Source organism: Oncorhynchus keta, chromosome 10 (assembly GCF_023373465.1).
Source record: "Oncorhynchus keta strain PuntledgeMale-10-30-2019 chromosome 10, Oket_V2, whole genome shotgun sequence".
Taxonomy (NCBI): Eukaryota; Metazoa; Chordata; class Actinopteri; order Salmoniformes; family Salmonidae; genus Oncorhynchus; species Oncorhynchus keta.
Window position 1 is genome coordinate 64,229,596 of NC_068430.1, and position 27,318 is coordinate 64,256,913.

The 27,318-nt window shown below is 44.7% G+C and overlaps 2 protein-coding genes and 1 long non-coding RNA gene across 9 annotated transcripts; all 3 read left to right on the forward strand.

The window, feature by feature from the left end:
* The first annotated feature begins 173 nt into the window (after positions 1-173).
* Positions 174-2,798, forward strand: LOC118389194 (uncharacterized). 3 transcript variants are annotated; one of them, XR_008144708.1, is made up of 7 exons: positions 174-697; positions 956-1,131; positions 1,402-1,502; positions 1,702-1,794; positions 1,913-1,996; positions 2,396-2,505; positions 2,762-2,798. It is a non-coding gene; the product is annotated as an uncharacterized LOC118389194 (long non-coding RNA). The 3 variants fall into 3 exon arrangements; XR_004826694.1 differs by having other exon boundaries at positions 174-1,131; positions 1,654-1,794; XR_004826691.2 differs by having other exon boundaries at positions 174-1,131.
* Positions 2,799-2,938: 140 nt separating this feature from the next.
* LOC127932288 (uncharacterized) lies at positions 2,939-7,848 on the forward strand. Of its 2 annotated transcripts, XM_052527513.1 has the most exons (4): positions 2,939-4,285; positions 4,546-4,734; positions 5,937-6,367; positions 6,722-7,848. In XM_052527513.1, exons 3-4 carry the CDS (start codon positions 5,942-5,944, stop codon positions 6,983-6,985), a joined length of 690 nt encoding a protein of 229 aa, XP_052383473.1. In that variant the 5' UTR covers positions 2,939-4,285; positions 4,546-4,734; positions 5,937-5,941; the 3' UTR covers positions 6,986-7,848. The 2 variants fall into 2 exon arrangements, with proteins under 2 accessions (XP_052383473.1, XP_052383472.1); XM_052527512.1 differs by lacking the exons at positions 2,939-4,285; positions 4,546-4,734 and having other exon boundaries at positions 5,285-6,367.
* Positions 7,849-14,470: 6,622 nt separating this feature from the next.
* Positions 14,471-26,258, forward strand: LOC118389195 (caspase recruitment domain-containing protein 14-like). Of its 4 annotated transcripts, none has more exons than XM_052527516.1 (20): positions 14,471-14,859; positions 16,083-16,220; positions 16,531-16,862; positions 17,449-17,607; positions 17,793-17,912; positions 18,101-18,193; positions 19,131-19,211; positions 19,328-19,462; positions 19,575-19,678; positions 20,391-20,449; positions 20,794-20,857; positions 21,234-21,450; positions 21,609-21,735; positions 22,491-22,725; positions 22,933-22,996; positions 23,242-23,347; positions 23,755-23,919; positions 24,161-24,279; positions 24,478-24,596; positions 24,793-26,258. In XM_052527516.1, the coding sequence occupies exons 1-20, from the start codon at positions 14,646-14,648 to the stop codon at positions 24,998-25,000; spliced, it is 2,859 nt and encodes a 952-aa protein (XP_052383476.1). In that variant the 5' UTR covers positions 14,471-14,645; the 3' UTR covers positions 25,001-26,258. The 4 variants fall into 4 exon arrangements, with proteins under 4 accessions (XP_052383476.1, XP_052383477.1, XP_052383475.1 ...); XM_052527517.1 differs by having other exon boundaries at positions 16,573-16,862; positions 18,068-18,193; XM_052527515.1 differs by having other exon boundaries at positions 14,472-14,859; positions 18,068-18,193.
* The last annotated feature ends 1,060 nt before the right edge of the window (positions 26,259-27,318 follow it).

Here is a 27,318-nt window from a genome sequence, read left to right on the forward strand (position 1 = left end):
CATGCATCAATATTTAAAATGTTCAAATTCATTCATCTCTGAAAACCCATGTACTGCAAAGCTTGAATTGTCCACAAATTTCAATCATGAATATTCACGAGGGGCGGCTCTATTCAATTACTAGGCTCTAACCCCCTTATCCCTTCACGGAAGTGTGTCGTTTCCTAGCAACGCCTGACCGGCTGACAAACAGTGGTGAGTGCCTGTTTTAAGTTTGCAAATTCAATTTCGTCCGACTAGCTACAGGATTATTTGTTGTTGCTGAAGAGGTGATAAAGCAACCGTAAGGTTTAGTAATTTATGCATTCGAGAATATTCCAAACATTCTGGTATTTTAAGCTGTTAGCTGTCAAATGAAAAATATGCTATTCAGTTAGCGTTAATAGCATATAACCAATAAGCACGCCAACTTCAAGACAAGTGGATAGCCGCATGCAATGAGAAACATTATGCGTGTAGTAGGCATAGCCATCATATCTATCTTATTTCATTTTGAAGCAAAGGTATGAGGGCCTAATAGATTATTATGTCGTGAACTTCATAACGTTAGTGAATCAAATGATTTGTGTCTGCTCTGTCATGTCTTCCCAGGTGATGACAGGAGGCTTTGTCAGCCAACTTTTACATTTTCATTATTGTTTCAATACATTATTTTCATTCTCTGACCTTTCTTTTGCCTTAATAACTCAAGAAGCAGGTAAGGCTTTCAATGAAAGGGTGTTAAAAGAGCAGGTGACATTATTTAGCAGACACTCTTATCCAGAGCAATTATGGTTAAGTGCCTTGCTCAAGGGCACATCAACTGATTTTTCACCTGGTCGGCTGGGGGATTCAAACCAGCAACCTTTCGGTTACTGGCACCAAAGCTCTTAATCGGTTGACTACCTGCCTATATGACTGCAATCAAATCCAATGTTGTTGTGACTTGGGTGTCACAAAGATAACCTTCTTGTAGTGCTGACAGAGTCAACCATCTTGGTCTCCACCGCATCCAATGGAGGGTGGGGGAAGTGAGGGAGGAGGGGAAGATGAGAGGAGGGGAACCCCGCCACAGAAGGAGGAGATGAACAGCCAGGTGGTGCTGACGAGGCAGCAGAGGACTCTGGCGTTACTGTGCTACCTGTGCAGGAGGTTTGTGAAAGAGACTACTCTACAGCACAGAATACGTATTTTCTCACCTTTCTCAAGTTAGGATTTGTGAGTCTCATGATATTGTATCATCGGCATTTTCTTTGTAATCATTCAAAATCATGAAATTGTTTCCAAAAGACGATTTAGACGTGATTTAGCCGATGGTCAATGCACAGAATTAACAATAACACTTTATTAGTAGTATTATATTGTGTCTCTATGGTTCAAAAAGTGACTTCCTGAGTGTCCTCCTGTCTGTCCTCCATGCAGGGTGGATCAGCAGAGCAGGCTGAGGGCGGGGACTGATCACCCAGTGTCACAGTCAGGAGACAGTGGTACAGGTGCAGCCTTCAACCCCACCAGCAACTCAGGTCAGCTGGGTTTCAATAAAAGCGAGGGATAGAACAATGGTGGAAATTTTAACTGATTTCTTTCATCTTTGAAATTGCGTTGAGCACTGTGACTTGTCAAGCACGGTATCTGTTGAGGTTTGATCACGAAACATATTTTTGGGGGTTCCAGATAACGAAACAATGCCCTTTCCACCTCACCCCTTATTGCACCTCTCAGACCCCCTCTCTGACAGCGATGGGGACGAGTTACGCAGGGCGGCGGAAGAGGATGATGGTGCAGATGAGCAAATTGTGCTGGACCCCTGAACACGTAAGCAGTTTCCCCGCTTAACATCACTGATAACATTGTTTTTAATTACCTTAAGGTTTAAACCCTGTTATGCTTATCAGATGAACGTCTTAGTATGGCTTCTCCTATCTGCCTGCAGCCGCTGATGAGAAGGTTCCAGACTGCACTGAAGAACCACCTCCATAAGCAACTGGGGAGACTCAACGTGGAGTTGCGGGAGAAGGTACAGTAGGTCTCTTCTTCTGAAGCAAAGACTTTAAATCCTTTCCAATGGTTTACAATCAAATCAGCATGGACATCCACTTTACAGTAGACATGCAGTACGATTCATACCATTTATGGGTCCCCGTTTTGAATTCACTCTTTTCCCAGGAGAGGGAGCCATTGACTTGTTTTGGCTCAATCTCGAAACATGACCCTGTGCTTTCATTTCAAAATACAAAATAAACGAATCTGCAACTAGAAATGATCTATAAGCAACAACAATTGATTTACAATTAATCACTATTGTTATAACATTAAGAAATATCCATAGTGCATTTGCCATAAATGCATTTGCCATATGTAATTCTGACCCCAAGCTATCCTCTCTTTCCCTCCCCTCCTCCACCCATCTCCCTAGATGGCTATTTAGACCGCAGGCGGCCACCCAGCGCCAACAGGCCCAGGATCGGCTAGAGGGGGTCCGAAGCCAGTACCGCACCAGCCAGGCCGGCAAGCAGAGGTCACACGGTGAGACCCATAGAGATATAACCACCGATCAAGCAACATTATGCACTTATTTTGCTGTGATAATATAGGTCCAATTAAGATCCTATATCTGTACTATGGCTTGGGCCAGGAGTTTTTCTTGACCTAATCAAGGAAAAAATCAGTACCCTAACCTAGTTATAATAGTACATAACGGTCACCTAAAGGTTTTCCTGGTCAGGTGACATAGTCAGGAAAAACTCCTGTCCCTAACTACGTCTATCACCTCCTTCCTCAGTGTCCCAGCTGCAGAGTGAGGTAGAGAACCTGGCACTGCGTCTGTTCTACATGCAGGTGGTTAATGCCGACCTGCACTCCGACATCACAGCCACGAAGAACACCTCGCGAAAGCCCCACTCCGAGAAGCCCCAGGCAGAAACACACCTGATTCAAGATCAGCCAAATGTTAGTTCTAATGTTAACCTTTCTGAGCCAAACAGCAAAACTGGTCCTGGACCAGTTGCTAAGGGTCTAGAAATAGAATTTAAAATAATTCTTATTACTATGGCTGAATCTTCTCTCTCTCTCTCTCTCTCTCTCTCTCTCTCTCTCTCTCTCTCTACCCCCCTCTCAATTCAATTTCAATTCAATTTAAGGGCTTTTTTGGCATGGGAAACATGTTAACATTGCCAAAGCAAGTGAAAAATCAATGAACAAAAGTTGAATAAACAACTACAATTTTCAGTAAATATTACACTTACAGAAGTTCCAAAAGAATAAAGACATGTCAAGTGTCATTATGTCTATATACTGTACAGTGTTGTAATGCTGTAAAGTACGAAAGGGAAAATAAATAAACATAAATATGGGTTGTATTTACAATGGTGCTAGTTCTATACTGGTTGCCCTTTTCTTATGGCAACAAGTCACAAATCTTGCTGTTGTGATGGCACACTGTGATATTTCACCCAGTAGATATGGGAGTTTTGTGTATCTGTGTAATCTGAGGGAGATATGTGTCTCTAATATGGGTCATATATTTGGCAGGAGGTCAGGAAGTGCAACTCAGTTTCCACCTGATTTTGTGGGCGATGTGCACATAGCCTGTCTTCATTTGAGAGCCAAGTCTGCCTATGACAGCCCTTCTCAATAGCAAGGCTATGTTCACTGAGTCTGTACATAGTCAAAGCTTTCCTTAAGTTTGGGTCAGTCAGTGGTCAGGTATTCTGCCACTGTGTACTCTATGTTTAGGGCCATGGAGCATTCTAGTTTGCTCAGTTTTTTTGTAAATTATTTGACACATTGGAAAGAATTCTCTTTTTCTTTTCTCATGATTTGGTTGGGTCTAATTGTGTTGCTGTCCTGGAGCTCTGTGGGGTCTGTTTGTGAACAGAGCCCCAGGACCAGCTTGTTTAGGGGACTCTTCTCCAGGTTCATCTCTCTGAAGGTGATGGCTTTGTAATGGAAGGTTTGAGAATCGCTTCCTTTTAGGTGGTTGTAGAATTGAACTGCTCTTTTCTGGATTTGATAATTAGAGGGTATCGGCCTAATTCTCCTCTGCATATGCATTATTTGGTGTTTAACGTTGAACACACAGGATATTTTTCCAGAATTCAGCACACAGAGTCTCAATTTGGTGTTTGTCCCATTTTGTGAGTTCTTGATTGGTGAGTGGAGGGCTATGGCTTCTATAACTGATTCTCCCTCTCTCTACCCCCCTCTCTCTACCCGGATCACCAAGCACGTCACCGTCATCGAGCGCAAGCAGGCCACCATCAACGTTTACAACAAGACGATTGAGCAGCTCGTCGCCAGCACTGGGGTGAGAGTTAACTTACAACCAAGCACTGACCAGTAACCAGCTGAATATTTTGGGGTTATTGTCTAATAATAAAGGACTATAGGTACTGAATCTAAAATAGGTGGCACCGACATATCTACAATGATATTCTATTTTTATGGTAGCACCATCCTCTACAATAAGACTGGAGCTAGAATGGATTTGAAACGTTTCAGCTTTGAAAAATGCCATTTTCCTGACTTTCTATGTTGTCTTGATCACGTCCCTACGTACGTCAACAGCACGAGGACCTGGGCCCATTGGAGATCCAGGCCAGTACTCTGACCAAGCAGTGGGAGGAGAGATCAAGGAGCAGCAGCAGCTCTGGCTGCTAGTGAGACTGAGCCAGGAGAAACAGGCCCGGATCGCCGCCCTGCTCACGCTGCAGGCCCAATTCACCATCCTACAGCAGAGGAAAGTCTGCACCGAGAGTACGTAAACACCCGCGGACCCGCACACACACTGACCCAGGAGACACGGACTCAGAGCACCACCCTGCTCACACTACGGATGCAACTCTCCATCCGCAGCAAGAGTAAAACACACGCACAGTGGATATAGAGAGAAATATGATTTATTTAAGTGTCATACACCTACCAGTACCCAGCCCACAGGTGGTTCTTTGTGACCCTGACCAAACAAACACACTCCCGTCCCCAATACACACACCCTAACCCATGGTCTCCCCCAACACACACAACCTAACCCATGGTCTCCCCCAACACACACACCCTAACCCATGGTCTCCCCCAACACACACACCCTAACCCATGGTCTCCCCCAACACACACACCCTAACCCATGGTCTCCCCCAATACACACACCCTAACCCATGGTCTCCCCCAACACACACACCCTAACCCATGGTCTCCCCCAACACACACACCCTAACCCATGGTCTCCCCCAATACACACACCCTAACCCATGGTCTCCCCAACACACACACCCTAACCCATGGTCTCCCCAACACACACACCCTAACCCATGGTCTCCCCAATACACACACCCTAACCCATGGTCTCCCCCAACACACACCCTAACCCATGGTCTCCCCCAACACACACACCCTAAGCCATGGTCTCCCCAATACACACACCCTAAGCCATGGTCTCCCCCAACACACACACCCTAACCCATGGTCTCCCCCAACACACACACCCTAACCCATGGTCTCCCCCAATACACACACCCTAAGCCATGGTCTCCCCAACACACACACCCTAACCCATGGTCTCCCCCAATACACACACCCTAACCCATGGTCTCCCCCAATACACACACCCTAACCCATGGTCTCCCCCAACACACACACCCTAACCCATGGCCTCCCCCAATACACACACCCTAAGCCATGGTCTCCCCCAATACACACACCCTAAGCCATGGTCTCCCCAATACACACACCCTAAGCCATGGTCTCCCCCAATACACACACCCTAAGCCATGGTCTCCCCAACACACACACCCTAACCCATGGTCTCCCCCAACACACACACCCTAACCCATGGTCTCCCCCAATACACACACCCTAACCCATGGTCTCCCCCAACACACACACCCTAACCCATGGTCTCCCCCAACACACACACCCTAACCCATGGTCTCCCCACCTCTCCGCTGCCTCCCGTCCAGGTGAGATGCAACAGGAGCAGCGGGAGCAGGCCGAGCTGGAGAGACACATGAAGGAGCTGATGGCGGACATGTTGAAGCTCAACTTCCTACTGATTGAGAACAGGCATCTCAACCAGGCCCTGAAGCAGGGCAATGTCCTGATGGAGACTGACTTCCTGCACAGACTCAAGGTCAAACTGGTGTTCATCAGTCCCCCAGTCAAATACGTACAGTACACATATTGTATGCTTAATATGTGTGTCTATGTTGCGTGTGTGTGTCCCCACCCTAACAGCAAAGCGGAGGAGTGTGAGGGCCTCAGAGAGCTGCAGCACGGCCAGGCCAGTCTGAGCAGCAGTCTGCGGGACAAACAGCTGCAGCTGGGAGAGCTCCACAGAGCCAGAACTGTCCTCACCTCAGACTTCCACTGTCTGCAGGACACCAAGGAGAGGGTACGCGATGTAGACACATTCACTCTCAACATTATTCCCGCCCAGCTTATTGTTATCCATAGTTGAGAAGTGGTTTTCACTGTGCATAGCTGTTTGAATATCTCTTTTCATCACATGCCATGTCTTTTTTAATCTCTTATCCATCCTTCTTTTCCTTTCTCGGGTCTGGTTCTCTCGCTCTGTCTCTCTTTCTCTCTCACACCTAATCTCTCTCTATCCTCACTTTCACCCTCTCTCTCTCCCTCTCTCTCTCTCTCTCTCTCTCTCTCTCTCTCTCTCTCTCTGTCTCTGTCTCTCTCTCCTCCCTCCCCCGCTCTTCCGTCGCCTTCATCTCTCCTCTTTCCATTCCTCTAGAAACTGGCCCATCTGGTCTCCCTCCAGGGCCGGGCCAAGCAGCTCCAAGCGGTGCATGAGGGTCGCTACAGCGCCCTGTCCACCGGCGAAGCCTTGGAGCCTGCGTTGCAGGAGGAGCGTCTGCATGCTGTGGCCACCATCCTGCACCGTGTCCAGCAGGAGTTCCCCCAGCACCAAGGGGCGCTACGACGCCTCTCCCTAGCCCTGGCCGCGTGCTTGCTGACACCGCTTGGTCAGGAGACACACTGGCTATTACATGACTGAAAACTCCCATCATAGGATCACCCACGGAGTAGATTGGAGATAGAGATCCATTATAGTTGTAGGATTTTACTGCTCTATGGTGTTCTATGTTACTCTGACTGTTAGGATTTGGGAGCTGGACTTGGGGTGGAAGCTCTCCTCCTGGCCTTGATTGGGCAATTTAGGTTTTCAGAATATTTCAGTTTATTTTGTTTCAGTTCATTTTCAGTTGATAAAATTAAGAGTTGATTTAATATATACACGGATACATCCTGCCAGCGTGTGAAAATAATATTGTCCATGGATAAACTGAAGATACACGTACAGTATATAAACATTAAAGGCAACATTTGATATTCTTTCTTTACTTAATATCTGCAAACTAGCTAAATCTTAAATATGGAATCACTAAAGCCAGCCTGTGAATGATCATATGTCAAATCACAGATTACTGTACCTGTACATAGCCCACCTATAATTTAGCCCAAACAACTACCTCTTTCCCAACTGTATTTTATTTATTTATTTATTTATTTTGCTCCTTTGCACCCCATTATTTTTATTTCTACCTTGCACATTCTTCCATTGCAAAACTACCATTCCAGTGTTTTACTTGCTATATTGTATTTACTTTGCCACCATGGCCTTTTTTGCCTTTACCTCCCTTCTCACCTAATTTGCTCACATTTTATATAGACTTGTTTATACTGTATTATTGACTGTATGTTTGTTTTACTCCATGTGTAACTCTGTGTCGTTGTATCTGTCGAACTGCTTTGCTTTATCTTGGCCAGGTCGCAATTGTAAATGAGAACTTGTTCTCAACTTGCCTACCTGGTTAAATAAAGGTGAAATAAATCAAATCAAAGGCTACATACATGCAACGGTTAGTTGGGCTGATTTGAGGTAGTATGTACATGTAGATATGGTTAAAGTGACTGCATATATGATAAACAGAGAGTAGCAGCAGTGTAAACGAGGGGGGAGGGGGAGGCACACAATGCAAATAGTCCAGATAGCCATTTGATTACCTGTTCAGGAGTCTTATGGCTTGGGGGTAAAAACTGTTGAGAAGCCTTTTTGTACTAGACTTAGCACTCCGGTACCACTTGCCATGCATTAGTAGAGAGAACAGTCTATGACTGGGGTCTTTGACAATTTTCTGGGCCTTCCTCTGACACCGCCTGGTGTAGAGGTCCTGGATGGCAGGCAGCTTAGCCCCAGTGATGTACTGGCACCACCCGGCCAGGTCTCTGACCTCCTCCCTTTAGGCTATCTAGTCATTGTCGGTGATCAGGCCTACCACTGTTGTGTTGTCTGCAAACTTAATGATGGTGTTGGAGTCATGCCTGGCCATGCAGTCGTGGGTGAACAAGGAGTACAGGAGAGGACTGAGCATGCGCCCCTGGGGGGCTCCACTGTTGAGGATCAGCGTGGCAGATGTGTTGCTACCTACCCTCACCACCTGGGGGCGGCCCCTCAGGAGGTCCAGCATCTAGTTGCAGAGGGAGGTGTTTAGTCCCAGGATCCTTAAAAACGTCTTAGGGATCAAATCCCGTCAAATGGCAGAGCGCCAAATTAAAATAAAATTATTAGAAATATTTAACTTTCATACAATCACAAGTGCAATACACCAAATTAAAGCTTTACTTCTTGTTAATCCAGCCACCATGTCAGATTTCAAAAAGGCTTTATGGCGAAAGCAAACCATGCTATTATCTGAGGACAGCACCCCATCATAAAACACATCACAATCATATTTCTACCCGCCAGGCACGACACAAAAGTCAGAAATAACGATATAATTCATGCCTTACCTTTGAAGAGCTTCTTCTGTTGGCACTCCAATATGACCCATAAACATCACAAAGGATCATTTTGTTCAATGAATTCTGTCATTATATCTCCAAAATGTCCATTTATTTGGCGTGTTTGATCTCCCGAAAAACACTGGTTCCAACTCGCCCGACATGACTACACATTATTGAATAAGTTACCTGTAAACTTTGTCCAAACATTTCAAACAACTTTCCTAATCTAACTTTAGGTATTTTTTTACGTAAATACTCAATTACATTTAAGACGGGGTAAATTGCGTTCAATAGCGGATAAAAACAAAGTGGAGCGAGCTTTCAGGTCGTGCGCCCCAACCTCAACAGTACACTTGGCTATCCACCCAGATAGGAAATGGCTACTTCTTCATTACTCAAAGGAAAAACATCAACCAATTTCTAAAGACTGTTGACATCTAGTGGAAGCGATAGGAACTGGAAGCATATTTCTATTAAAACGGGCTTGCCATAGAAAACAAATAGAAAACAGATTGACCTAAAAAAAAACTCCCTGGATGGATTTGGCTCTCACCTGCCAAATCAGTTCTGTTATTCTCACAGACATTATTCAAACCGTTTTAGAATCTTCAGAGTGTTTCCTGTCCAAATCTACTAATACTAGCTTCTGGGCCTGAGTAGCAGGCAGTTTACTTTGGGCACGCTTTTCATCCGGACGTGAAAATACTATGGTGTTGAACGCTGAGCTGTAGTCAATTAATAGCGTTCTCAAATAGGTGTTCCTTTTGTCCAGGTGGGAAAGGGCAGTGTGAGGTGCAATAGAGAGTGCATAATCTGTGGATCCGTTTGGGCGGTATGCAAATTGGAGTGGTTTTAGGGTTTCTGGCTACGGACGTGAGTGCTACAGGTCTGTAGTAATTTAGGCAGGTTGCCTTCGTGTTCCTGGGCACAGGGACTATGGTGGTCTGCTTGAAACATGTTGGTATTACAGACTCAATCAGGGACATGTTGAAAATGTCAGTGAAGACACCTGCCAGTTGGTCAGCACATGCCCGGAGCACACATTCTGGTAATCCGTCTGGCCCTGCAGCCTTGTGAATGTTGACCTGTTTAAAGGTTTTACTGACGTCGGCTGCGGAGAGTGCGATCACACAGTCATCCGGAACAGCTGATGCTCTCATGCATGCCTCAGTGTTGCTTGCCTCGAAGCGAGCATAGAAGTGATTTAGCTTGTCTGGTAGGCTCGTGTCACTGGGAAGCTTGCAGCTGTGCTTCCCTTTGGAGTCTGTAATAGTTTACAAGCCCTGCCACATAAGATGAGCATCGGAGCCGGTGTAGTACGATTCAATCTTAGCCCTGTATTGACGCTTTGTCTGTTTGATGGTTCGTCGGAGGGAGTAGCAGTATTTCTTATAAGCTTCCGGGTTATAGTTCCGCACCTTGGAAGCGGCAGCTCTACCCTTTAGCTCAGTGCGGATGTTGCCTGTAATCCATTGCTTGTGGTTGGGGTACGTACGTACAGTCACTGTGGGGACGACGTCCTCGATGCACTTATTGATAAAGCCAGTGACTGATGTGGTGTACTCCTCAATGCCATCGGAAGAATCCTGGAACATGTGCCAGTCTGTGATAGCAAAACAGTCCTGTTATTTAGCATCTGCTTCATCTCATCACTTTTTTATAGATCGAGTCACTGGTGCTTCCTGCTTTAATTTTTGCTTGTAAGCAGGAATCAGTAGGATAGAATTGTGGTCAGATTTACCAAATGGAGGGCGAGGGAGAGCTTTGTACGTGTCTCTGTGTGTGGAGTAAAGGTGATCTAGAATTTTTGTTCTCTCTGGTTGCACATTTAACAGAAATGAGGTAGAACTGATTTAAGTTTCCCAGCATTAAAGTCTCCGGCCACTAGGAGCGCCGCCTCTGGGTGAGTGGTTTCTTGTTTGCTTATTTCCTTATACAGCTGACTGAGTGCGATCTTAGTGCCAGCATCTGTCTGTGGTGGTAAATAAACAGCCACGAAAAGTATAGCTGAAAACTCTCTAGGCAAGTAGTGTGGTCTGCAATTTATCACAAGATACTCTACTTCAGGCGAGCAAAATCTAGAGACTTCCTTAGATAATAACAAACAGACAAACAACATAATTCAATGCCTTTAAGGGTCACTTAACATAAATTAAAGGATATATCCATCAAAGTCAAATATCAGATAATATTGGATAATTGTCTGGTTCCACCATCCAATAAGCAGTCGCTGACATAGTCAGGAAGTTTTTCCCAAATGGGTTTCTTTGTGAATCAACACCGGGCCCCTTTGGAATTTATTCTCTATTCAACTCTGGATATCTAATTCATTTATATAACTAGATTATCACCCTAATCTCATGTGTTCCTGAAGTGCCTTTTGTCACAGTTTGGGGCTCCAGCAAGGGAAGGGAGCTCCCAAACTGTTTATTTATTTATTTATTTACCTTTTATTTAGCTAGGCAGGTCAGTTAAGAACAAAATCTTATTTACTGTGATGGCCTAGGAACAGTGGGTTAAATGCCTTGTTCAGAGGCAGAACGACAGATTTTTACCTTGTCAGCTCGGTGATTCGATCTAGAAACCTTTCGGTTACTGGCCCAAAGTTCTAACCACAAGGCTACCTGCCGCTCAAAAACTGTCCCTAAATCAGTGATGATCCGGAACCAGGCCAGTCACAAATTACATTCCCCCTCTTTTCAACAACTTTTGCTGTTATATATGTTTCACTGATGGATCAAGAAGTAGTTTGTGTACTTACTGTCAGAGAAACCTTTGTTATAGGAATCTTTGTCCGTGATGGCTGTTATTTAGAGGCTTGGCCTCAATCTCTCACATAGCTTTGCCAGTGGCTTTGTTTGCCTGTTACATGACCGGTTTGGTGCTATTATAATACACACAATGAATTGAATTGGAAGGGTGAGAAGGCCAGGTTACACATTAGTGAGGCCACAGCCCTTCAGTTGGCACAGATCAATATCAGCCGGTGGACCACCCACTAACCTGTTATGTTTCGTCCTAGGATGCGTCTCTATAGTCTATGAAGGCTTCCTTTCCTCGCATCCTCTCGCTCATCTGCTCTGATCTAAGGGTGCATGATAGGTGAAAGCATATAGTTGATGCCTACTAGGAAGTTGCTTTCAAATCAGTGAATTACAATTTTACAGCGTAGGAACAGGAAATGTATCATTTTTACATACTTTGGGTTTGATTGAATTTATTTCAGTAACACACTTTACTTAAATCATCCAGGTATAATTCTTTATAATTTGTTATAAGTATGTTTAACACTTTATTATGTAAGAAGGCTTGTAAATGTGTTTGTGTATGACCTGTATTCCAAGGCCTATAGCTGCACTTGCCGTCTGGTCTAACAGGTATTGTCAACATAAGTGTACATTAAGGTGTACATTAAGACAGTCCAATTCTGATCTTTTTTTCCTCTAGGTGGTCTTGTGACCAATCCCATCGGATCTTTTCACATCCAATCTTTTTCAGAGTTGATCTGATTGGTCAAAAGAGCAATTAGGGAAGAAAGAAAATCTGAATTTGGCTGCCTGTGTAAATGCAGCCTTGGTGTCCGTGTCGACGGATGAAGGGACACATACCGAAGTGACAATATATATTTTAAAATAAGTAGTTAGTATGTTCTGCACTTTTCCACTGTGACACCAAATTAATTTATACCAGTCTAGTCAGTCTCATATATGGGCATCTGTCAGTGTTGATTGAGAAATCAGTCACAGTGGGGTGGATTCATATTGTTTCTCATAACTTAAACTTGTTGTTGATGGTTTCATTGGTTGTCACAAAAACAACATCCTAGTTCCATTGGTATTGCACACACAGTGTCTAGGCTACATTACATAAAGACCTTTTATAAGACAGACTATGATTCACAGAAGCTCTAAGTAAATAGCCTACATGCAGTAGGCCGTAGGGAAGTAACTCAATGGAATGAATATGGTTTTGAAGGTGCAACTACTGATGTGTCATCTCAATGACCATTTGATTTTCCAGTAAAGTTATGACGCCATTGCAATTGTAATATATTTAAATAGCATTATTCAAATGCATTTTCCATGTGACATCTCATAATCCAAAAATTGACACAACATATATACAAAAGTATGTGGACACCTCTTCAAATTAGTGGATTTGGTTATTTCAGCCACACCCGATGCTGAGAGGCGTATAAAATCGAGCACGCAGCCATGCCATCTCCATAGACAAACATTGGCCGTAGAATGGCCTTATTGAAGAGCTCAGTGACTTTCAACGTGGCACCGTCATAGAATGCCACTTTTACAACAAATCAGTTCGTCAAATTTCTGCCCTGGTCAACTGTAAGTGCTGTAATTGTGAAGTGGAAGTGGAAACGTCTAGGAGCAACAATGGCTCAGCCGCGAAGTGGTAGGCCACACAGACTCACAGAACGGGACTGCAGAGTGCTGAAGTGCGTAGTGTGTAAAAATCGTCTGTCCTCGGTTGCAACACTCACCACTGAGTTCCAAACTACCTCTGGAAGCAAAATCAGAAAGCTTCATGAAATGGGTTTCCTTGGCCGAGCAGCCATTTTTCATGGTTCGCGCTCGGCCCCTTAGCTCCAGTGAAGGGGAATGTTAACGATACAGCATACATGACATTCTAAATGATTCTGTGCTTCCAACTTTGTGGCAATAGTTTGGGGAAGGCCCTTTCCTGTTTCAGCATGACAATGCCCACGTGCACAAAGCGAGGTTCATACAGAAATGGTTTGTCGAGATCGGTGTGGAAAAACTTGACTGGCCTGCGCATAGCCCTGACCTCAACCCCATCGAACACCTTTGGGATGTACCCAGGCCTAATTGCACAACATCAGTGCTCCACCACACTATTTCTTTTGTGGCTGAATGGAAGCAAGTCCCTGCAGCAATGTTCCAACATCTAGTGGAAAGCCTTCCCAGAAGAGTGGAGTATAGCAGCAAAGGGGAGACCAACTCTATATTGATGGCCATGATTTCGGAATGAGATGGTCGACCAGCAGGTGTCCACCTACCTTTGGTCATGTAGTGTAAGTTCCAACCTCAGCCTTTTTATATTCACTTTCCCAAGGAATAACCCAATGGCCCTAGAAATGTTACCAGGAACAAGCTTCATGTTTTTTGTTTGTTTATTTTTTAGGCTGTGGTCCATCAGTAATAATCCAAATTAGTTATTTTTTGATTGGTTGGTTAGTAACTTTGTACAATTAGTCGGTTTAGTTGTCCTCCTCGCCCATGCGCTGACATTGACGGGAGGAGCGCTGCTCGCCCGAGTTGGGTAGATCATGGTGATTGTACAGAGGCTACACTTGCAACTCCAAAGAAATGGTAAATGGTTTTGTACATGTTATAGGAAGTCATTTTACGCTTTAAGTAGGCCTGTGTGTATTTGACTTTAAATATTTGCGTGTGAATTGTACTCAATTCCTGTCCCCCAAGTTGAAATCTTGTCAGTTTGTTTAGTCACACGCAATATCTCATGGCACTGAAGAAGATACTATTTGACGCAACTTGGGTGAAGTAGCGTCTCGCTAGAGATCCGGCATTTACAAAATGAGTTCAGTAATAAAGGGCATGCATGGGTTGGCGTGGGCACTGATTCACTGGGGTGTATGTTTCTTGTCTTTCAGGTTATCTCTCACACACACACACCCTTGCATGCATTGACGCCTACACCAGCCGGGCGTGGAGTCCCTGTGTCTCTGACAGTTAGCTTTTTCCCCCAGCATTGGACAGTGATAATACTAGGTGTGTGTGTGTTATTAAGTGTGTGTGTCTTCAGTGACTGCGTCTGCCTGCGACACTCACTCGAAGTGACTCGCCTCACACACACGCCGGGCATTCACCATGGCAGCGGAATGTGTTCCGGAGGGGCCCGACCTCAAGGAGATGGGTGAGGAAGATGTGTGGGAGCTGATCAACGACAACCGTCATCGTATCTCCCTGGGTGTGAAACCATGTATGTTGATCCCCTACCTGCGCCAGGCCAGGGTCCTCACAGAGATGGATGAAGATGAGATCATCTCCTGCCTCAAGCTCAACAACAGCTCCATGAGGACCAGTAAGACTTCTATTCTATTCGTTTCTATGATTTCCTATTGTATTACTTTAGATGTTCTTCTGTTGTATGCTTTCTGTATTCTTTCTGTTCTGTTTAATTCTATTCCATTCTATCACTGTTGATTTTTTTCCACTTGGTTTTGTTTATACATTTCGTTGGGGGAGTAAGTAGAGCCAGAACGGCCCATATGGGCAGGAGCCTATGTCCTGTTTCTGTAGCATGAGGGAGCCTGATGTACAAGTACACCCCCTGGGCAGGACACTAGTGGCACAGCAATCCATCTCCTTAATGCTGAGTCCCAAGCAGAGAGGCATCAAGGTCCCATTTGTAGAGTCTTGGGTAGGAATCAACCAGGAACCTGCCATTCAACCTTGCAATCTCAAGGTGGACACTTTAACCACAAGGACACTGTATAGGGTGTCCACCTACTCTGCCCAGCTTTGGTGATGAAATGTCACTTACTTATGTTATAAAATACATTTTACCAAGACAAATATGATCATTTATGTTCTGAATCATTCTTTCTCTAACATGTCATTAGTATAAATGTTTTATTTTTTTAAAGTTGGATTTCGTAACCTAATACATCCGTGGGTAAGCACCAAGTTCTGTTGACATAGCGTTGCAGGATTGTAACAACCTTTGAGGATTTTACATTTTGCGGTCGTCATCTTCAAAGTTGTTTCCGCGGGTCGGGAAAAAGTAAAATTAGCATAACACAAGCTGAATTAAATGTAAAAGGATTTGAAAATAAAAATCTTTGCATACACTCAGTTGTTAGGTGCCTCCTAAGAAGAGGTAGGTGCAGGAGTCAGAAGCAGGAGAGCATAGGGATTTCCAGTGGCACTGTCGTTCATTATGAAGTCCCAACCCAACAACAACAGGTGGGGAAACACACCCCAACGGAGTCTCCTGTCAAACGCTTTTGACACCTTCTAGAGTCCATGCCCTGACAAATTGAGGCAAAAGAAGGTGCAACTCAATATTGTGTGTTCCTAATGTTTTGTACACTCAGTGTATAACTGGTGATGAAAATGAGTTATGCGATTCATAAATGTTTATAACTCAACATGTCCATAGTTTAATAGTCTGTCCCTATAAAACTACTAAATGAATGAGGAAATACAACAGCACATTTTTATGAATAAGTCCATAAAACAGTCCATCTTCGTCTTTGATTTACGTTGTGCACTTCGTCCTATTTAACCCTTTGTCTTCTTTAGGTCACATGCTGGACCTGCTGCGTATCCAGGGGAGGAACGGCGCAATGGCCCTGCTGGAGAGCCTGATGATCCACTACCCCACCATCTACACCCAGGTCACAGGCCGCAAGCCCAGCACCGAGCCCTCCGGCTTCAGTGGTGAGTAACACACAACACATGCCCTGTTTCCCATCTGGCTCATTTAGGCCCTGTGTTAAGGAGAGGGCTGGGTTACCTTGTGTGAAGAATGATGGTTCTTTTTCAATTTGCCCTGTCTGCTTGAAAACCAGTGCAATGTGTTCATTCTATTCATCAGTAAACAGTATTCTAAATATAAAGTATTCATATAATCCCCATTGGAGTAAATCATTTGGTAAAAATATTTGGTGGGAAATTATAAATAGTCCAATCAGTAGTCCTGGGTTAGCAGTAGCTGTAGTGTGTCCATCCTAATCTGATTTCCTGCCAGGCCTGATTAAGTACTCGGACTTGACGGAGTACCTGGTCAAAGCCTTGACAGGGATGCAGAAGGAGCTGAAGGAGGCTCGGCAGGAGGCCAGTCGGCTGGGGTCACGTTGCACCTCCCTGGAGGCGCAGCTAGGTCAGACTCTGGAGCGGCAGGAGGAGTCTCGCCGTCTTAAGGCCGACCACGGCCGCATGAGGAAGAACTTGGCTGCCGCGCACCACGACATCTTGAAGCTGAAGGACGAGAAGTGTGGCCTGTATGCGCGGTACACCGCCGTCATCGAGGAGAGGTCGGCCGCCAACATCCACTGCAGCGACCTCAACCTGCAGGTCAGGGTAAAAGGGCTAGCTGTGTGATATTCCGGAGTGGTGATGACTGCACTGCGTTTACATGAAGTGATAAATTACGGTATTTACAGGGTTGACCAAAAGTATGGTAAAGTTCATTGAACTAATAACAGCATTATTTTTGGTGTAGAAACGTGTTAAAGCTTCGGCATCCTTGTCCTCATTGTACATTTGTTGTATATGTCTGTTACTCAAAAGAAATTCAATTCAAAGAGCTGGAATCCTTAATGGTGAAACTGCCACGTCCGTTTGCGATATTACAACAACAAAGATATTACTGCAAACAACAAACACAGTTTTTTCCCCCCTCGGACATCATTGCATATGTACCACACTTCTTTTAAAAACTGTACACGATGCTCCCCAGCTCTGTTTCTTCAACAAAACAATTACAACAACCATGGGGCGGACAGTGGCACTGTTTCCCCTACTGCGGATTCCATCTTTAAGTGATACATTTAATTTACTGTAAGAAACAACAAGGGACAACAGAAAACATGTTGAAGTAACTGTGGTCAAATACTGCGGTCACAGAATTTGTGACACTAGTCTTCTGTTTTTCGATGATGGGCAGGTATATCAGCTTCAGTTTGAGCTGCGCAAAGCCCAGACAGAGACGGACTATGAGAGGCAGCGCTCGCTCAAATGCACCACCCCCAGCCAGACGCAGCGACTGCAGGAGGAGATTAGCGCTCTGCGCAGGCAGCTACTGGTGGCGGAGACAATCGCCCCGGTGAGTGAGGAGGAAACAAGCTCAGACTTCTACAAAGAAACTAGAATTTCTCAGACACACTGTGGTTCTGACTGTCACGTCCTCTTGTCCTTCTGTTTCTCTCACTATCCCTCTCCCCTTTATTTTTCTCCAATGTTCTATCCCCCATTCTCTGTATCCCTACACCCCCCTCTCTCTCTCTCCAGGCGCTGGGGGATATCCTGGGCCAAGACCTGGTTGAGGCGAGGGATGTCCATATAGAGCTTGCTGAGCAGCTCAGGTGCTACAGAGAGGAGAATGAGCAGCTGACCCGCGAGAGGCAGGAGGTGTGTGTGTGTCTAGGAGATTGCGAACAACCCTTTTGAGTTGGCCATTTTATTCCGGCAGCAAACATCTGCTGAAAGGCAATAGAATTTGTTACACGGGTACATTTATGAGTGGCCAAACTTAAAACACCACCTGGTGTGTGTTTGCTCTTAAGATGGTGGAACATAAAGAGTGTCTGGCGCTGCAGGTTCAGAAGCTGACTCTGGACTGTGAGATGTACCAGCAGAAGAGTACTGTCATACAGAGCCAACTGAGGGAGCTACAGGCAGAGAGAGACCACGTGAGGAGCGATTACCTTATGGCATCATTGCTCATCCTGAAATCAATTATTGGAATGCCGTACCTTTCTGTGTGTCCGCCTGCCTGTCAGTCTGTCTGCCTATATCCACCTATTTGCATACGGACCTGCCTGCATGTCTGTCTGCCTATATCCACCTATTTGCATACGGACCTGCCTGCATGTCTGTCTGCCTATATCCACCTATTTGCATACGGACCTGCCTGCATGTCTGTCTGCCTATATCCACCTATTTGCATACTGACCTGCCTGCATGTCTGTCTTTGCTCGTCCCGCCACATACACTGAGCGTACAAAACATTAGGAACACCTGCTCTTTCCATGACATACACTGAGCAAGTGAATCCAGGCAAAAGCTAAGAGACAACGGAGACGTGCGTATGTGTGCCATTCAGAGGGGGAATGGGAAAGACAAAATATTTCAGCGCCTTTGAACAGAGCATGGTAGTAAGTGTTCAACATGGTAGTAGCTGTGCAACAGCACCTACTACCATGCTCTGTTCAAAGGCGCTGAAATATTTTGTCTTTCCCATTCAGCCTTACGCACGTCTCCGTTGTCTCAAGGCATCAAAAACCTTCTTTAACCTCCTTTAACCTTTAACCTTCTTTCTCCTCCCCTTCATCTACACTGATGAAGGTGGATTTAACAAGTGACCTCAACAAGGGATAGCGTTTACCTGGATTCACTTGCTCAGTGTACGTCATGGAAAGAGCAGGTGTTCCTAATGTTTTGTACGCTCAGTGTATGTGGCGGGACGAGCAAAGTCAGACATGCAGGCAGTTCATGCGCACCGGTTTGTGTCAAGAACTGCAACACTGCTGGGGGGGTTGCAACTCAATATCAGGAAGGTGTCCTTAATGTTTTGAACACTCATTGTAGGTATGTCTGTCTTATCTGTCTGTCTGTCCATCCCTCCAGGCGTGCCTGTCCAGGGACGAGGCCCAGGCCCAGAATGCCAGGAGCTTGGCTGAGAAGGACACGCTGCGCAGCGCGAACACTGTATACATGCAAATGCACATTGTGTACACACCCACGCACACTCCATACACACATTAACATGCAGAGCAGATTCTAAACGAGATACTAACGACTAACGTGTGTCTGTCTGTCTCCAGGAATGGAAGTTTAGCTGGGAGAGCCAGGGCTCCAGCAGTGACAGCCTCCCCTCCAGCCCCTCCCCTCGTCCCCGCCTCCGCCGCATGCATGCAATCTGCCCCGATTCCGATTCCGTGAGGGGATGCAATATAAAGGTGTGTGTGCAGGATTTATATCAGTCATGTCAGCTGTTTATATCATCTGATTTGTCTTTAATGATTTGCATTATAAACTTGACATCTGGTAATTGTGTGTGTGTGTGTGTAGAGTCGCGATATTACTCCAAGTAGTGTCCGGTCCCAAAATGTGGAGCCTCCATGCCCAGAGTCACTGCGGACACGAGAAAAGACCCTATGGTACAATCGAGACAGGTAAGGTGTGTGTGTGTTTTAGACTCTGTGTATGTTTAAGACACAGTCTGACTCCTCATTCAGAACCAGTTGGACACTTACACAGTAGTACAGCTGGCATACTTCCTTCTATATTCTGAGTGATGTGATGTCGCTGTCCAAAGTCTGCTTTTTTACCAGGAAGGCCATGTGTTTACTCTGTGTTGCCGGGAAGAGCTTCATTTCAAGGCTTCATTTCATTTTCCCCCCAGGGTCTCTAGCCCTGCTTTCTGTTCTAGTAACATGAGATCATTTCATTATAAAGGTAGATTTGATCTTCCTGTAAACTATTTGGGTTCTCTGGCTGTGTTCCAAATCTCTATATAGTAGTGCACTATATAGGGATTAGGGTGCCATTGGAAACGCACCCTTTGTGGTCATATTTGATCGAGGATTCAGGTGTTATTCTTGGAACTAATCATAGGTTGTTTTCACAGGTGAACGGCTGCCCATGCTCATGTTTATTGTCGTGGTTTTGTGTTTACAGTGAAGACAGTCCGTCCAAGTGCCTTGATGGCAATTCTGTATTTCTGCAGTCCAACTCACTCAGCCAGTTTATATGTCGCAGCATACATGATACATAGAGAGGGGGGGAAGGAGTGGTTAGAGAGAGAGAGAGAGAGAGAGAGAGAGAGAAAATAAGGACAAAATAAGAAGACACCATTTTGTAAACAAGTGTTATCCCCTCTTCTAGCTCGGAGACGGCTGAATGTGACGTCTTACTTGACAATGACTTTGTGTTCATCCCCGGTGGTACGTAACTGAATAAACTCCAACCTTTAACAACCTCTCACCTTACTGGGACTTAGCAGCTTCTGTGTGTACTTTCGAGTGTGTTTGTGTGTTTGTGCATTTGTGTGCTTACATACATGGATATAAGCGTGTGCTTGCATGTTTGTCTTTGAAGGGAACACCCAGATGAGACTTCCTGGAAACAAATATAAATGTTTTGGTTGGCCACTCTCCGAGCAGAGACGAAATTAGCCTTGGGTGAAGTTTGGATCCTGGCCTGGTAGCCTAGGTAACACATTAACTGTCGGGCGTTCTCTCTGTGGACACATTCTTGAACAGTCTCTTTTGTTTTATTCGATTTACAGGCAATGAGGTTGAGCAATCTGTTATGTCAAACATGCCTTCCTGCCAAAGCAACAACAGTGATGGGTGAGGAACTTGAATTTACCGTGATGTACTGAAATCTATGGGATGTACTCACATTCCCTACCTTGAATTGTTGCTGAAGGGAAGGCTGAAGCAAGCAGAGGAACAGAGGAAGAAAGCCATTTAGCCTGTATATTGCAAGGAGATGGTATTATGATGATGACACATGAAAATTATTTGCTCCTATAGGGCGCCATTACCAAAATCAAAGTACCTTATTGTACATCGTATGCATTTAACAATAATCTTAGTTAACCCGAAGCTAAAATCACACGCATGTTGGTCAGATGCTCGATTGTTTATGAACTTTCCGTAGCCTCTCCAGGATAGATTAATGTGACAATGAAATACTCTCCACTCCTCTCCATCTCAACCCCAGTCTCTCCAGGGCATCAGCCCCCCCGTTCCTGCTGCGCTCCCGGCCCCGGGCCATGCGCATCACTGGCCGAGTCTTGACCATCTCCTTCCAGGGGGAGGCGCTGCTGAGCCAGCTGCAGGTGGTGGGGGGTAACAAGACGGGAGTGTTCGTCCACCAGGTCACTGAGGGCTCCGCCGCCAACACAGTGGGCATTAGTTCGGGGGCACAAATTCTGGAGGTGTGTGTGTGTTTGTGTCTGTCTCCACAACTCCAGTCTCCTATCTACCTGACAGATCGATTCATGGCAGCCATTTTGTGTCATAACTCCCCGCTCTTCTTTATAGTTTCTGTGAAGGCACTATAATTCTAATGGGTGTTTGTGCTACTGGGTTCCAGGTGAAGTATGAGCAGGCTCAGCAGGTTCTAAGGATGGTTCTGGAGGACACCACCCTGGAAGAGGCCAGGTGGGCTCTGGGGCAGGTCCGAGGCTTCTGCCACCTCTCCCTGAGGCCCAACCAAGATGGTGAGACCCTGGCCCTATGTTCAAAACAGTCTGGTCAAAATAATTGTACGTTAACACATTCAAATACCCTAGCCAGTGCAAATACTAAAATGCATCCTTTCTTTCTCCCTTGCTTGACATTATCCTTCTGATGTGACAGAATTGTATAAGCAAGGAGGTTCTTCAAAATGTTAACGTGACTTTAGTGTCAAATCGCCCAGATCAGACACTAGAGAGAGAAAAATGTGTTCTTAGCTGATTAGAAAAAATGTTGTTTGACTAGTAGTGTGTGTCTCTGGATCTCGTCACAGAAGTGCCTCATTCTCATGATTTAGGTTGAAAGTCGAGGGTTATCCGTTTCATGTTTCATAGGTATTTAGGCTGACTGTTTGTTTTGAGGTAACATAGCAACATAAGGGTGAAAAACAGAGTGACATACTGGGGACACTTAACCCATGATAACTTCAAAGTAGTCCATTTCAGCACCTGGCTAATATTCACATCAGCAACACAGAGAGTGCTCTCTTTTTTTCTCGCTGGAAAGCTATTGGGATGCTACAATAGCATTGTATAGTTACCGTTCTCTGTGTAATATAAAATATGCTATTTTAATGTTTCTGTATTCATGTTGGTTGGTCGCGTGTGTGTATATATCACACCTGTAACATTGGTGCCGTGACCCAGATCGTCACAGTCATAATCCTCCATGGTCCCTCCACTTCTCTCTCTCTCTCTCTCTCTCTCTCTCTCTCTCTCTCTCTCTCTCTCTCTCTCAGCCTATGAGAAGCTCCTGCGGCAGAGTGGCGAGGCCATGTCAGGTGACTCCTTCTACGTGCGCGTCAACATGACGTTACCCGGGGGCTCGCAGGACGCTCTGTCCGTTTCCTGTAACGACATCCTCCACGTCACATGCACCCTCCCAGCGGGCGCTGACCGCTCCTGGAGGGCCAGCCACGTCCACCCTTGCCAACTGCTGGATCTCAAGACTGGCAACTTGCCCAACTACTACAGGTAGTAGGCCCAGTACCCACCATGTGGGATTGGATCGTTGACATGGATTCTTTCTAGTCTTTCTAGACTAGGCTATATCTGTCCCCCTCTGGAGAACTAACATCTACTACATCTAATCTATGTTTGATTCAATGACGTACTGATAATGACTACTACAGGATTTGAATTGGCCAATACATAAATGACATCATGTATATCTCATTGCAGGGCCCAACGCCTGCTGATCAGCGCTATCGAGGACATGAGCATCCAACCCATGGCACTTAGAAAGGTAACATCCTTCACTCGTTTCATAGTTTGCAGAACTGCTCGGACCAAAATCCAACTCGCTTTAGGGTTTCTGAGTTACAGTCAGGTGACACTCCTGTCCCGCGAATGTGTTCCAAAAATGTTTGTTTTTGACGTCTCTGGAACGTGTTAACCGAACATTCATGAAGAAAACGTTGTAGTCGTGTGAATATCCCTCCGAACCGCTGTCAAACGTTCGGGTTAACACGTTGTTTGCTGGGTTCTCAGGCCCAGGACAAGAAGAAGACTGTGAGGATCGTCAGTATGGGGAGGCAGGGGAGGAATCCTCTGTGGGTCTGTGTAGAAGACAGCAAGGACAAGCGCACTGGGCCAGGTATACATCAGACACAGTCAAAGCTGGATTGGAAGTCATTTTTGTACACAAGAATATACAAAACATAACAGAGCCAGGACCATAGAGGTCGTATCATAAGACTGTCCTCCATGTTGGAGCCAAACACATTGAATTGTCAACATGGCACCCATTGAAGTTCTGCATCAAACCAAGTTTGCTAAACTGTGCATAAACATTGCTAAAGCAGGTTGGATTAACGCCCCTATGATATTACCATACCTATTAGGGCTGGGACGATACGGGTATCGTGGCATGTATCGTGTTTTCATTTTTGCCAAGGTAAAAATATTGCGTTCCTGGTATCGTCACAGCTCTTATACCTGTAATAATGTCGCCTTGGTTATTGACTTGAACCCGGCGTGTCCTAATATTGTCCTCTGCTCTAGGGGATGCCTCTGCACCCAGAGGCTATTTGACCCTCATGCCCTACACCCTGGTCACGCCCCACTACCCACCCGTCTGTCGTCCGGTCCTCCTGCTACCCACAATCCTCGGCCGTGTCCTGGATCAGAAGCTGGCCGAGTGGCAGGGCTTTCAGTTGTGTGAGCCAGGTTAGGGAGGAGTCTTTCTTTTTTCTGGTGTTTTTTCTCTCTCCTCTCTTTTTTTCTTCTTCCATCCATCACCTGCCCGATGCCCAGAGCGGAATTCCAATGAGATGATCTACTATTTGCTCAGTAGCGGGAGGTGATGTTAATGAAGATGCAAATGTTTGTTTTCCTCGTACCTGCTGTCTCACCTTATCCTATACCCATCTCTCCCCCTCCCTCTCTCCCTCCCTCCCCCTATCCCCAGAGTTATTGAGTTCCAGTGAGCACGCTGCCAGGCTGCAGAGCTCTGAGGTGCTGGAGGAGTGTGAACAGGGGGGTCAGTGGTGTTACACCCTGCAGAGTGTTGAGAGGGTCATGAAACAGGTGGGATATTCCAAATGACAACACCGTATTTGACATACTGGTATTAGGGGGAAAAAATGGTTTATGACTTACTTGAACCGTTTTCCACAAACGTCACAAAAATAACCGACAATACCTCCCTTATTTTCAGTGGTCCTGTTATTTAATGCAGCTGCAGTACTGACCATACCGAAACTCCTCTCCTGTCTCTTCTCTCAGGGTACTCACTGTGTCCTGCCTCTAGGTCTGGACTGTGTACGCCGCCTCCACAGGGCAGAGATCTTCCCCATCATCATCTTCATCGCCCAGTCCAAGTCCAGAGCAGCACGCAAACTCAAGTAGGCCATTGTGTGACTTTTGATACGAAATATGAATGGTAGCAATATTGTTCCATTGCCCCTCCTACATGGTGTGTCTTTGTGTTTATTTCTCTTGTTCTCTCTCCCTCCATCTCGCCTTCTACCCTATTTGTCTTTATCTTCGCTCTCTCGCTATCGCCCGACCTCACCCCTACCTCCTCCCCCTCTCGCCCAGGTCTAAGGTGCAGCGTCAGGGCTGGTCCGAGGAGCAGCAACTGGAGTGTTCCCGCAGCGAGGAGTCGCTGCTGGACAAGCTGCCCTGCCTCTACCGCATCGTCAGCCCTGACTCGTGGGACGACAAAACCACTCTGCTCACCACCCTGCACTCCATCATCTTGGTGGAGCAGAAGAAGATTGTGTGGGTGGAGCCTGATTTGTGGTGATTTTTAAGGCATCAGAGGCACCAATGTGAAGTTTGTTGATGAGGTACTCGTGGCCAAATTGGATGTCTTTGAATTACAAATTTGTCAAATAAATGATTTGGATTATTTGTAAACGGATAAGACGTAGAAGAGTTCCAATAGGCATTACATACCTGACCATTATGGGACAAGGGAAATGGATTGTGTACCTATGATAGCTACCTATACATGAATTCTGTAATCAAGGTAGTATGTACCTGCACTTTGGTTTAGCTTCATTAAGTTCTTGTTGTTTTTTCCAACCTATATTTACTTGTATTGTTTTTGGGAATCGTTTTTCAATGATCTTCATCATAAAGATACGATAGTGTTAAATACTGTGTATTGTATTATACACGGGATTTCAACAAACCTGTGAAACCATATGGTCATACCCAAGTCACACCTGAAATGTAATGTAGGAATTCCAGTCCGAGTATGTTGACTAACTGTCCGACACAGTTAAAGTTTCCATACAATGAGGGATTTAATGACCTATTCGGAAGTGTGCAACTCAAGATAGGGTTGAAGTGTAATGATTGTAGGCATTATATGGATTTATGTTGGAATATGTTTTTAAAGCAGTGGCATTGAAAGTCTGGGTTAAGGACCCCTAAAAATGAAGAGTACACATTATTTTATTTGACAATATACAAACGTTTTTGAGAAAGATCATTTGAAAAATGTAATGGACTAAATCTATTTATTGATTTATTTTCATTTTGATAAGAGATGTAATAAATTGACGGTTATTTGATTAACAGATTTGAAGGACAAAAACCTCAGAAATGTTTTGAATACCACCTTTTTTAAAGGGTGACAAAGTAACTGATATTACATGACATGATAACTCATTGTATTTTACGATATACGATGACTGTACACAGAGCTCAGGTATCATTGACCCTTAGTCACTCACTCTAGGAATGAGAACAAAGCTCAACTTCCTGTGCAGCGCTTAGCCCCTCCCTCTCTCTTCCACCGACATCTTCTCTTTATGATCTTTCCCTGCCCTCCTAAAGAACCACCAGGTACAGTATTAGTCACGGTCCCTGAGCCAGCTGTCTAAAACCTGCTTATTGTGTTCTGAGATTTATATGCATGTGTTGTGTCAGTTGTGCCATCATCTCTCATAAGAATGTTTATGATATTGACTATGGAATGAATGAACAGATGGTGGTGGATTAGAGATATGGCAATACTTTTTTTATTTTGTGTAATTAAATATGTTTAAGATGTGTTTGTCTTGCCATCCGATTGTTACAACGTGTGTTTACAGGTGCATTACAATCTTTTGGCCACTAAAAAGAAATAATACTATAAAATATGTAAATATTTTGTGTCTAAATACATTTCATCATATTCCTTTCGTATTTGCACATTTATTTCAAAGCAAAGTCCTCAAGAAGAATTTATGGTTTGGTTTCTACCAAATGTCATTCATTTTGTTAACACTTGCAATTAATTAGCATTTAAGCTTGAAGTGAGTGTGTTCAGGTACATTAACGTGTAATGCTCCAATGTAACCAGCAGAGGAGGCAAGGTTAAAAGGTAGGCAACCCGCAACATTTCTGCTTCTCCAATTTGTCAAACATACTCTATTTTGTAAATTATGTTATAGCCTATTACTTATCCAACGTTTAGGTAAAGCAACAAGTACGCTTAACGTAGGAGCATAAGTAATTAGAGTCTTTAGGAATTATTGACAACGTTACAACCCGTGCCTAAAAACACAGGTAAATTAACAAGAAAATTACTGTACCGTTATTTTAAAACAAGGTCATTGCAATAGACACCAACAACATGGACGTTCATAGCAAGATTTGTATCGACATACTTTGAGTTTGGCTGAATGTAGTGTCCCAATATGTTTAATTTGGGGTGTCTTTGATTTGCAAAAATATCTATAGAGCAATGATGAAACTGAATGGAACAAGTGATATTTTTACAGACATTTGCCTGCATTTAGACAGGCAGCCCAATTCTGATCTTTTTTTCCACTAATTGGTCTTTCGACAAATCAGATCAGAATCTGAAAAAGATCTGATGTGATTGGCCAAAAGACCAATTAGTGAAAAAAAGATCTGAATTGGGCTGTCTAAACACAGCCTTTGAGTGTAGGATCTTAATTGGATCACCCTGTTGCAGGGGCACCATCATGCAATGCAGGAAATGTCAAACTTGTAGTGTATTTGAGGTTTAAAAAGTTTGTAATTTGTTCTTCACTTCCAAAAAATGTAGAAACCACTACAAAAATGTACATAGATTATTATCCACATAATAATCCTTTCGCTGCAGGA

What these genes read in the sequence shown, in the direction of transcription:
- LOC118389195 (XM_052527515.1), top strand. Translation starts at nt 14,646, where the DNA reads ATGGCAGCGGAATGTGTTCCGGAGGGGCCCGACCTCAAGGAGATGGGT. An exon ending in CAAAGCAACAACAGTGATGG is followed by an intron (nt 20,858 to 21,233) that starts GTGAGGAACTTG and finishes TCTCAACCCCAG; the next exon opens with TCTCTCCAGGGCATCAGCCC. An exon ending in GGACAAGCGCACTGGGCCAG is followed by an intron (nt 23,348 to 23,754) that starts GTATACATCAGA and finishes CCTCTGCTCTAG; the next exon opens with GGGATGCCTCTGCACCCAGA.
- LOC127932288 (XM_052527512.1), top strand. Translation starts at nt 5,840, where the DNA reads ATGGTCTCCCCCAACACACACACCCTAACCCATGGTCTCCCCCAACAC. An exon ending in TGCAGGACACCAAGGAGAGG is followed by an intron (nt 6,368 to 6,721) that starts GTACGCGATGTA and finishes CCATTCCTCTAG; the next exon opens with AAACTGGCCCATCTGGTCTC.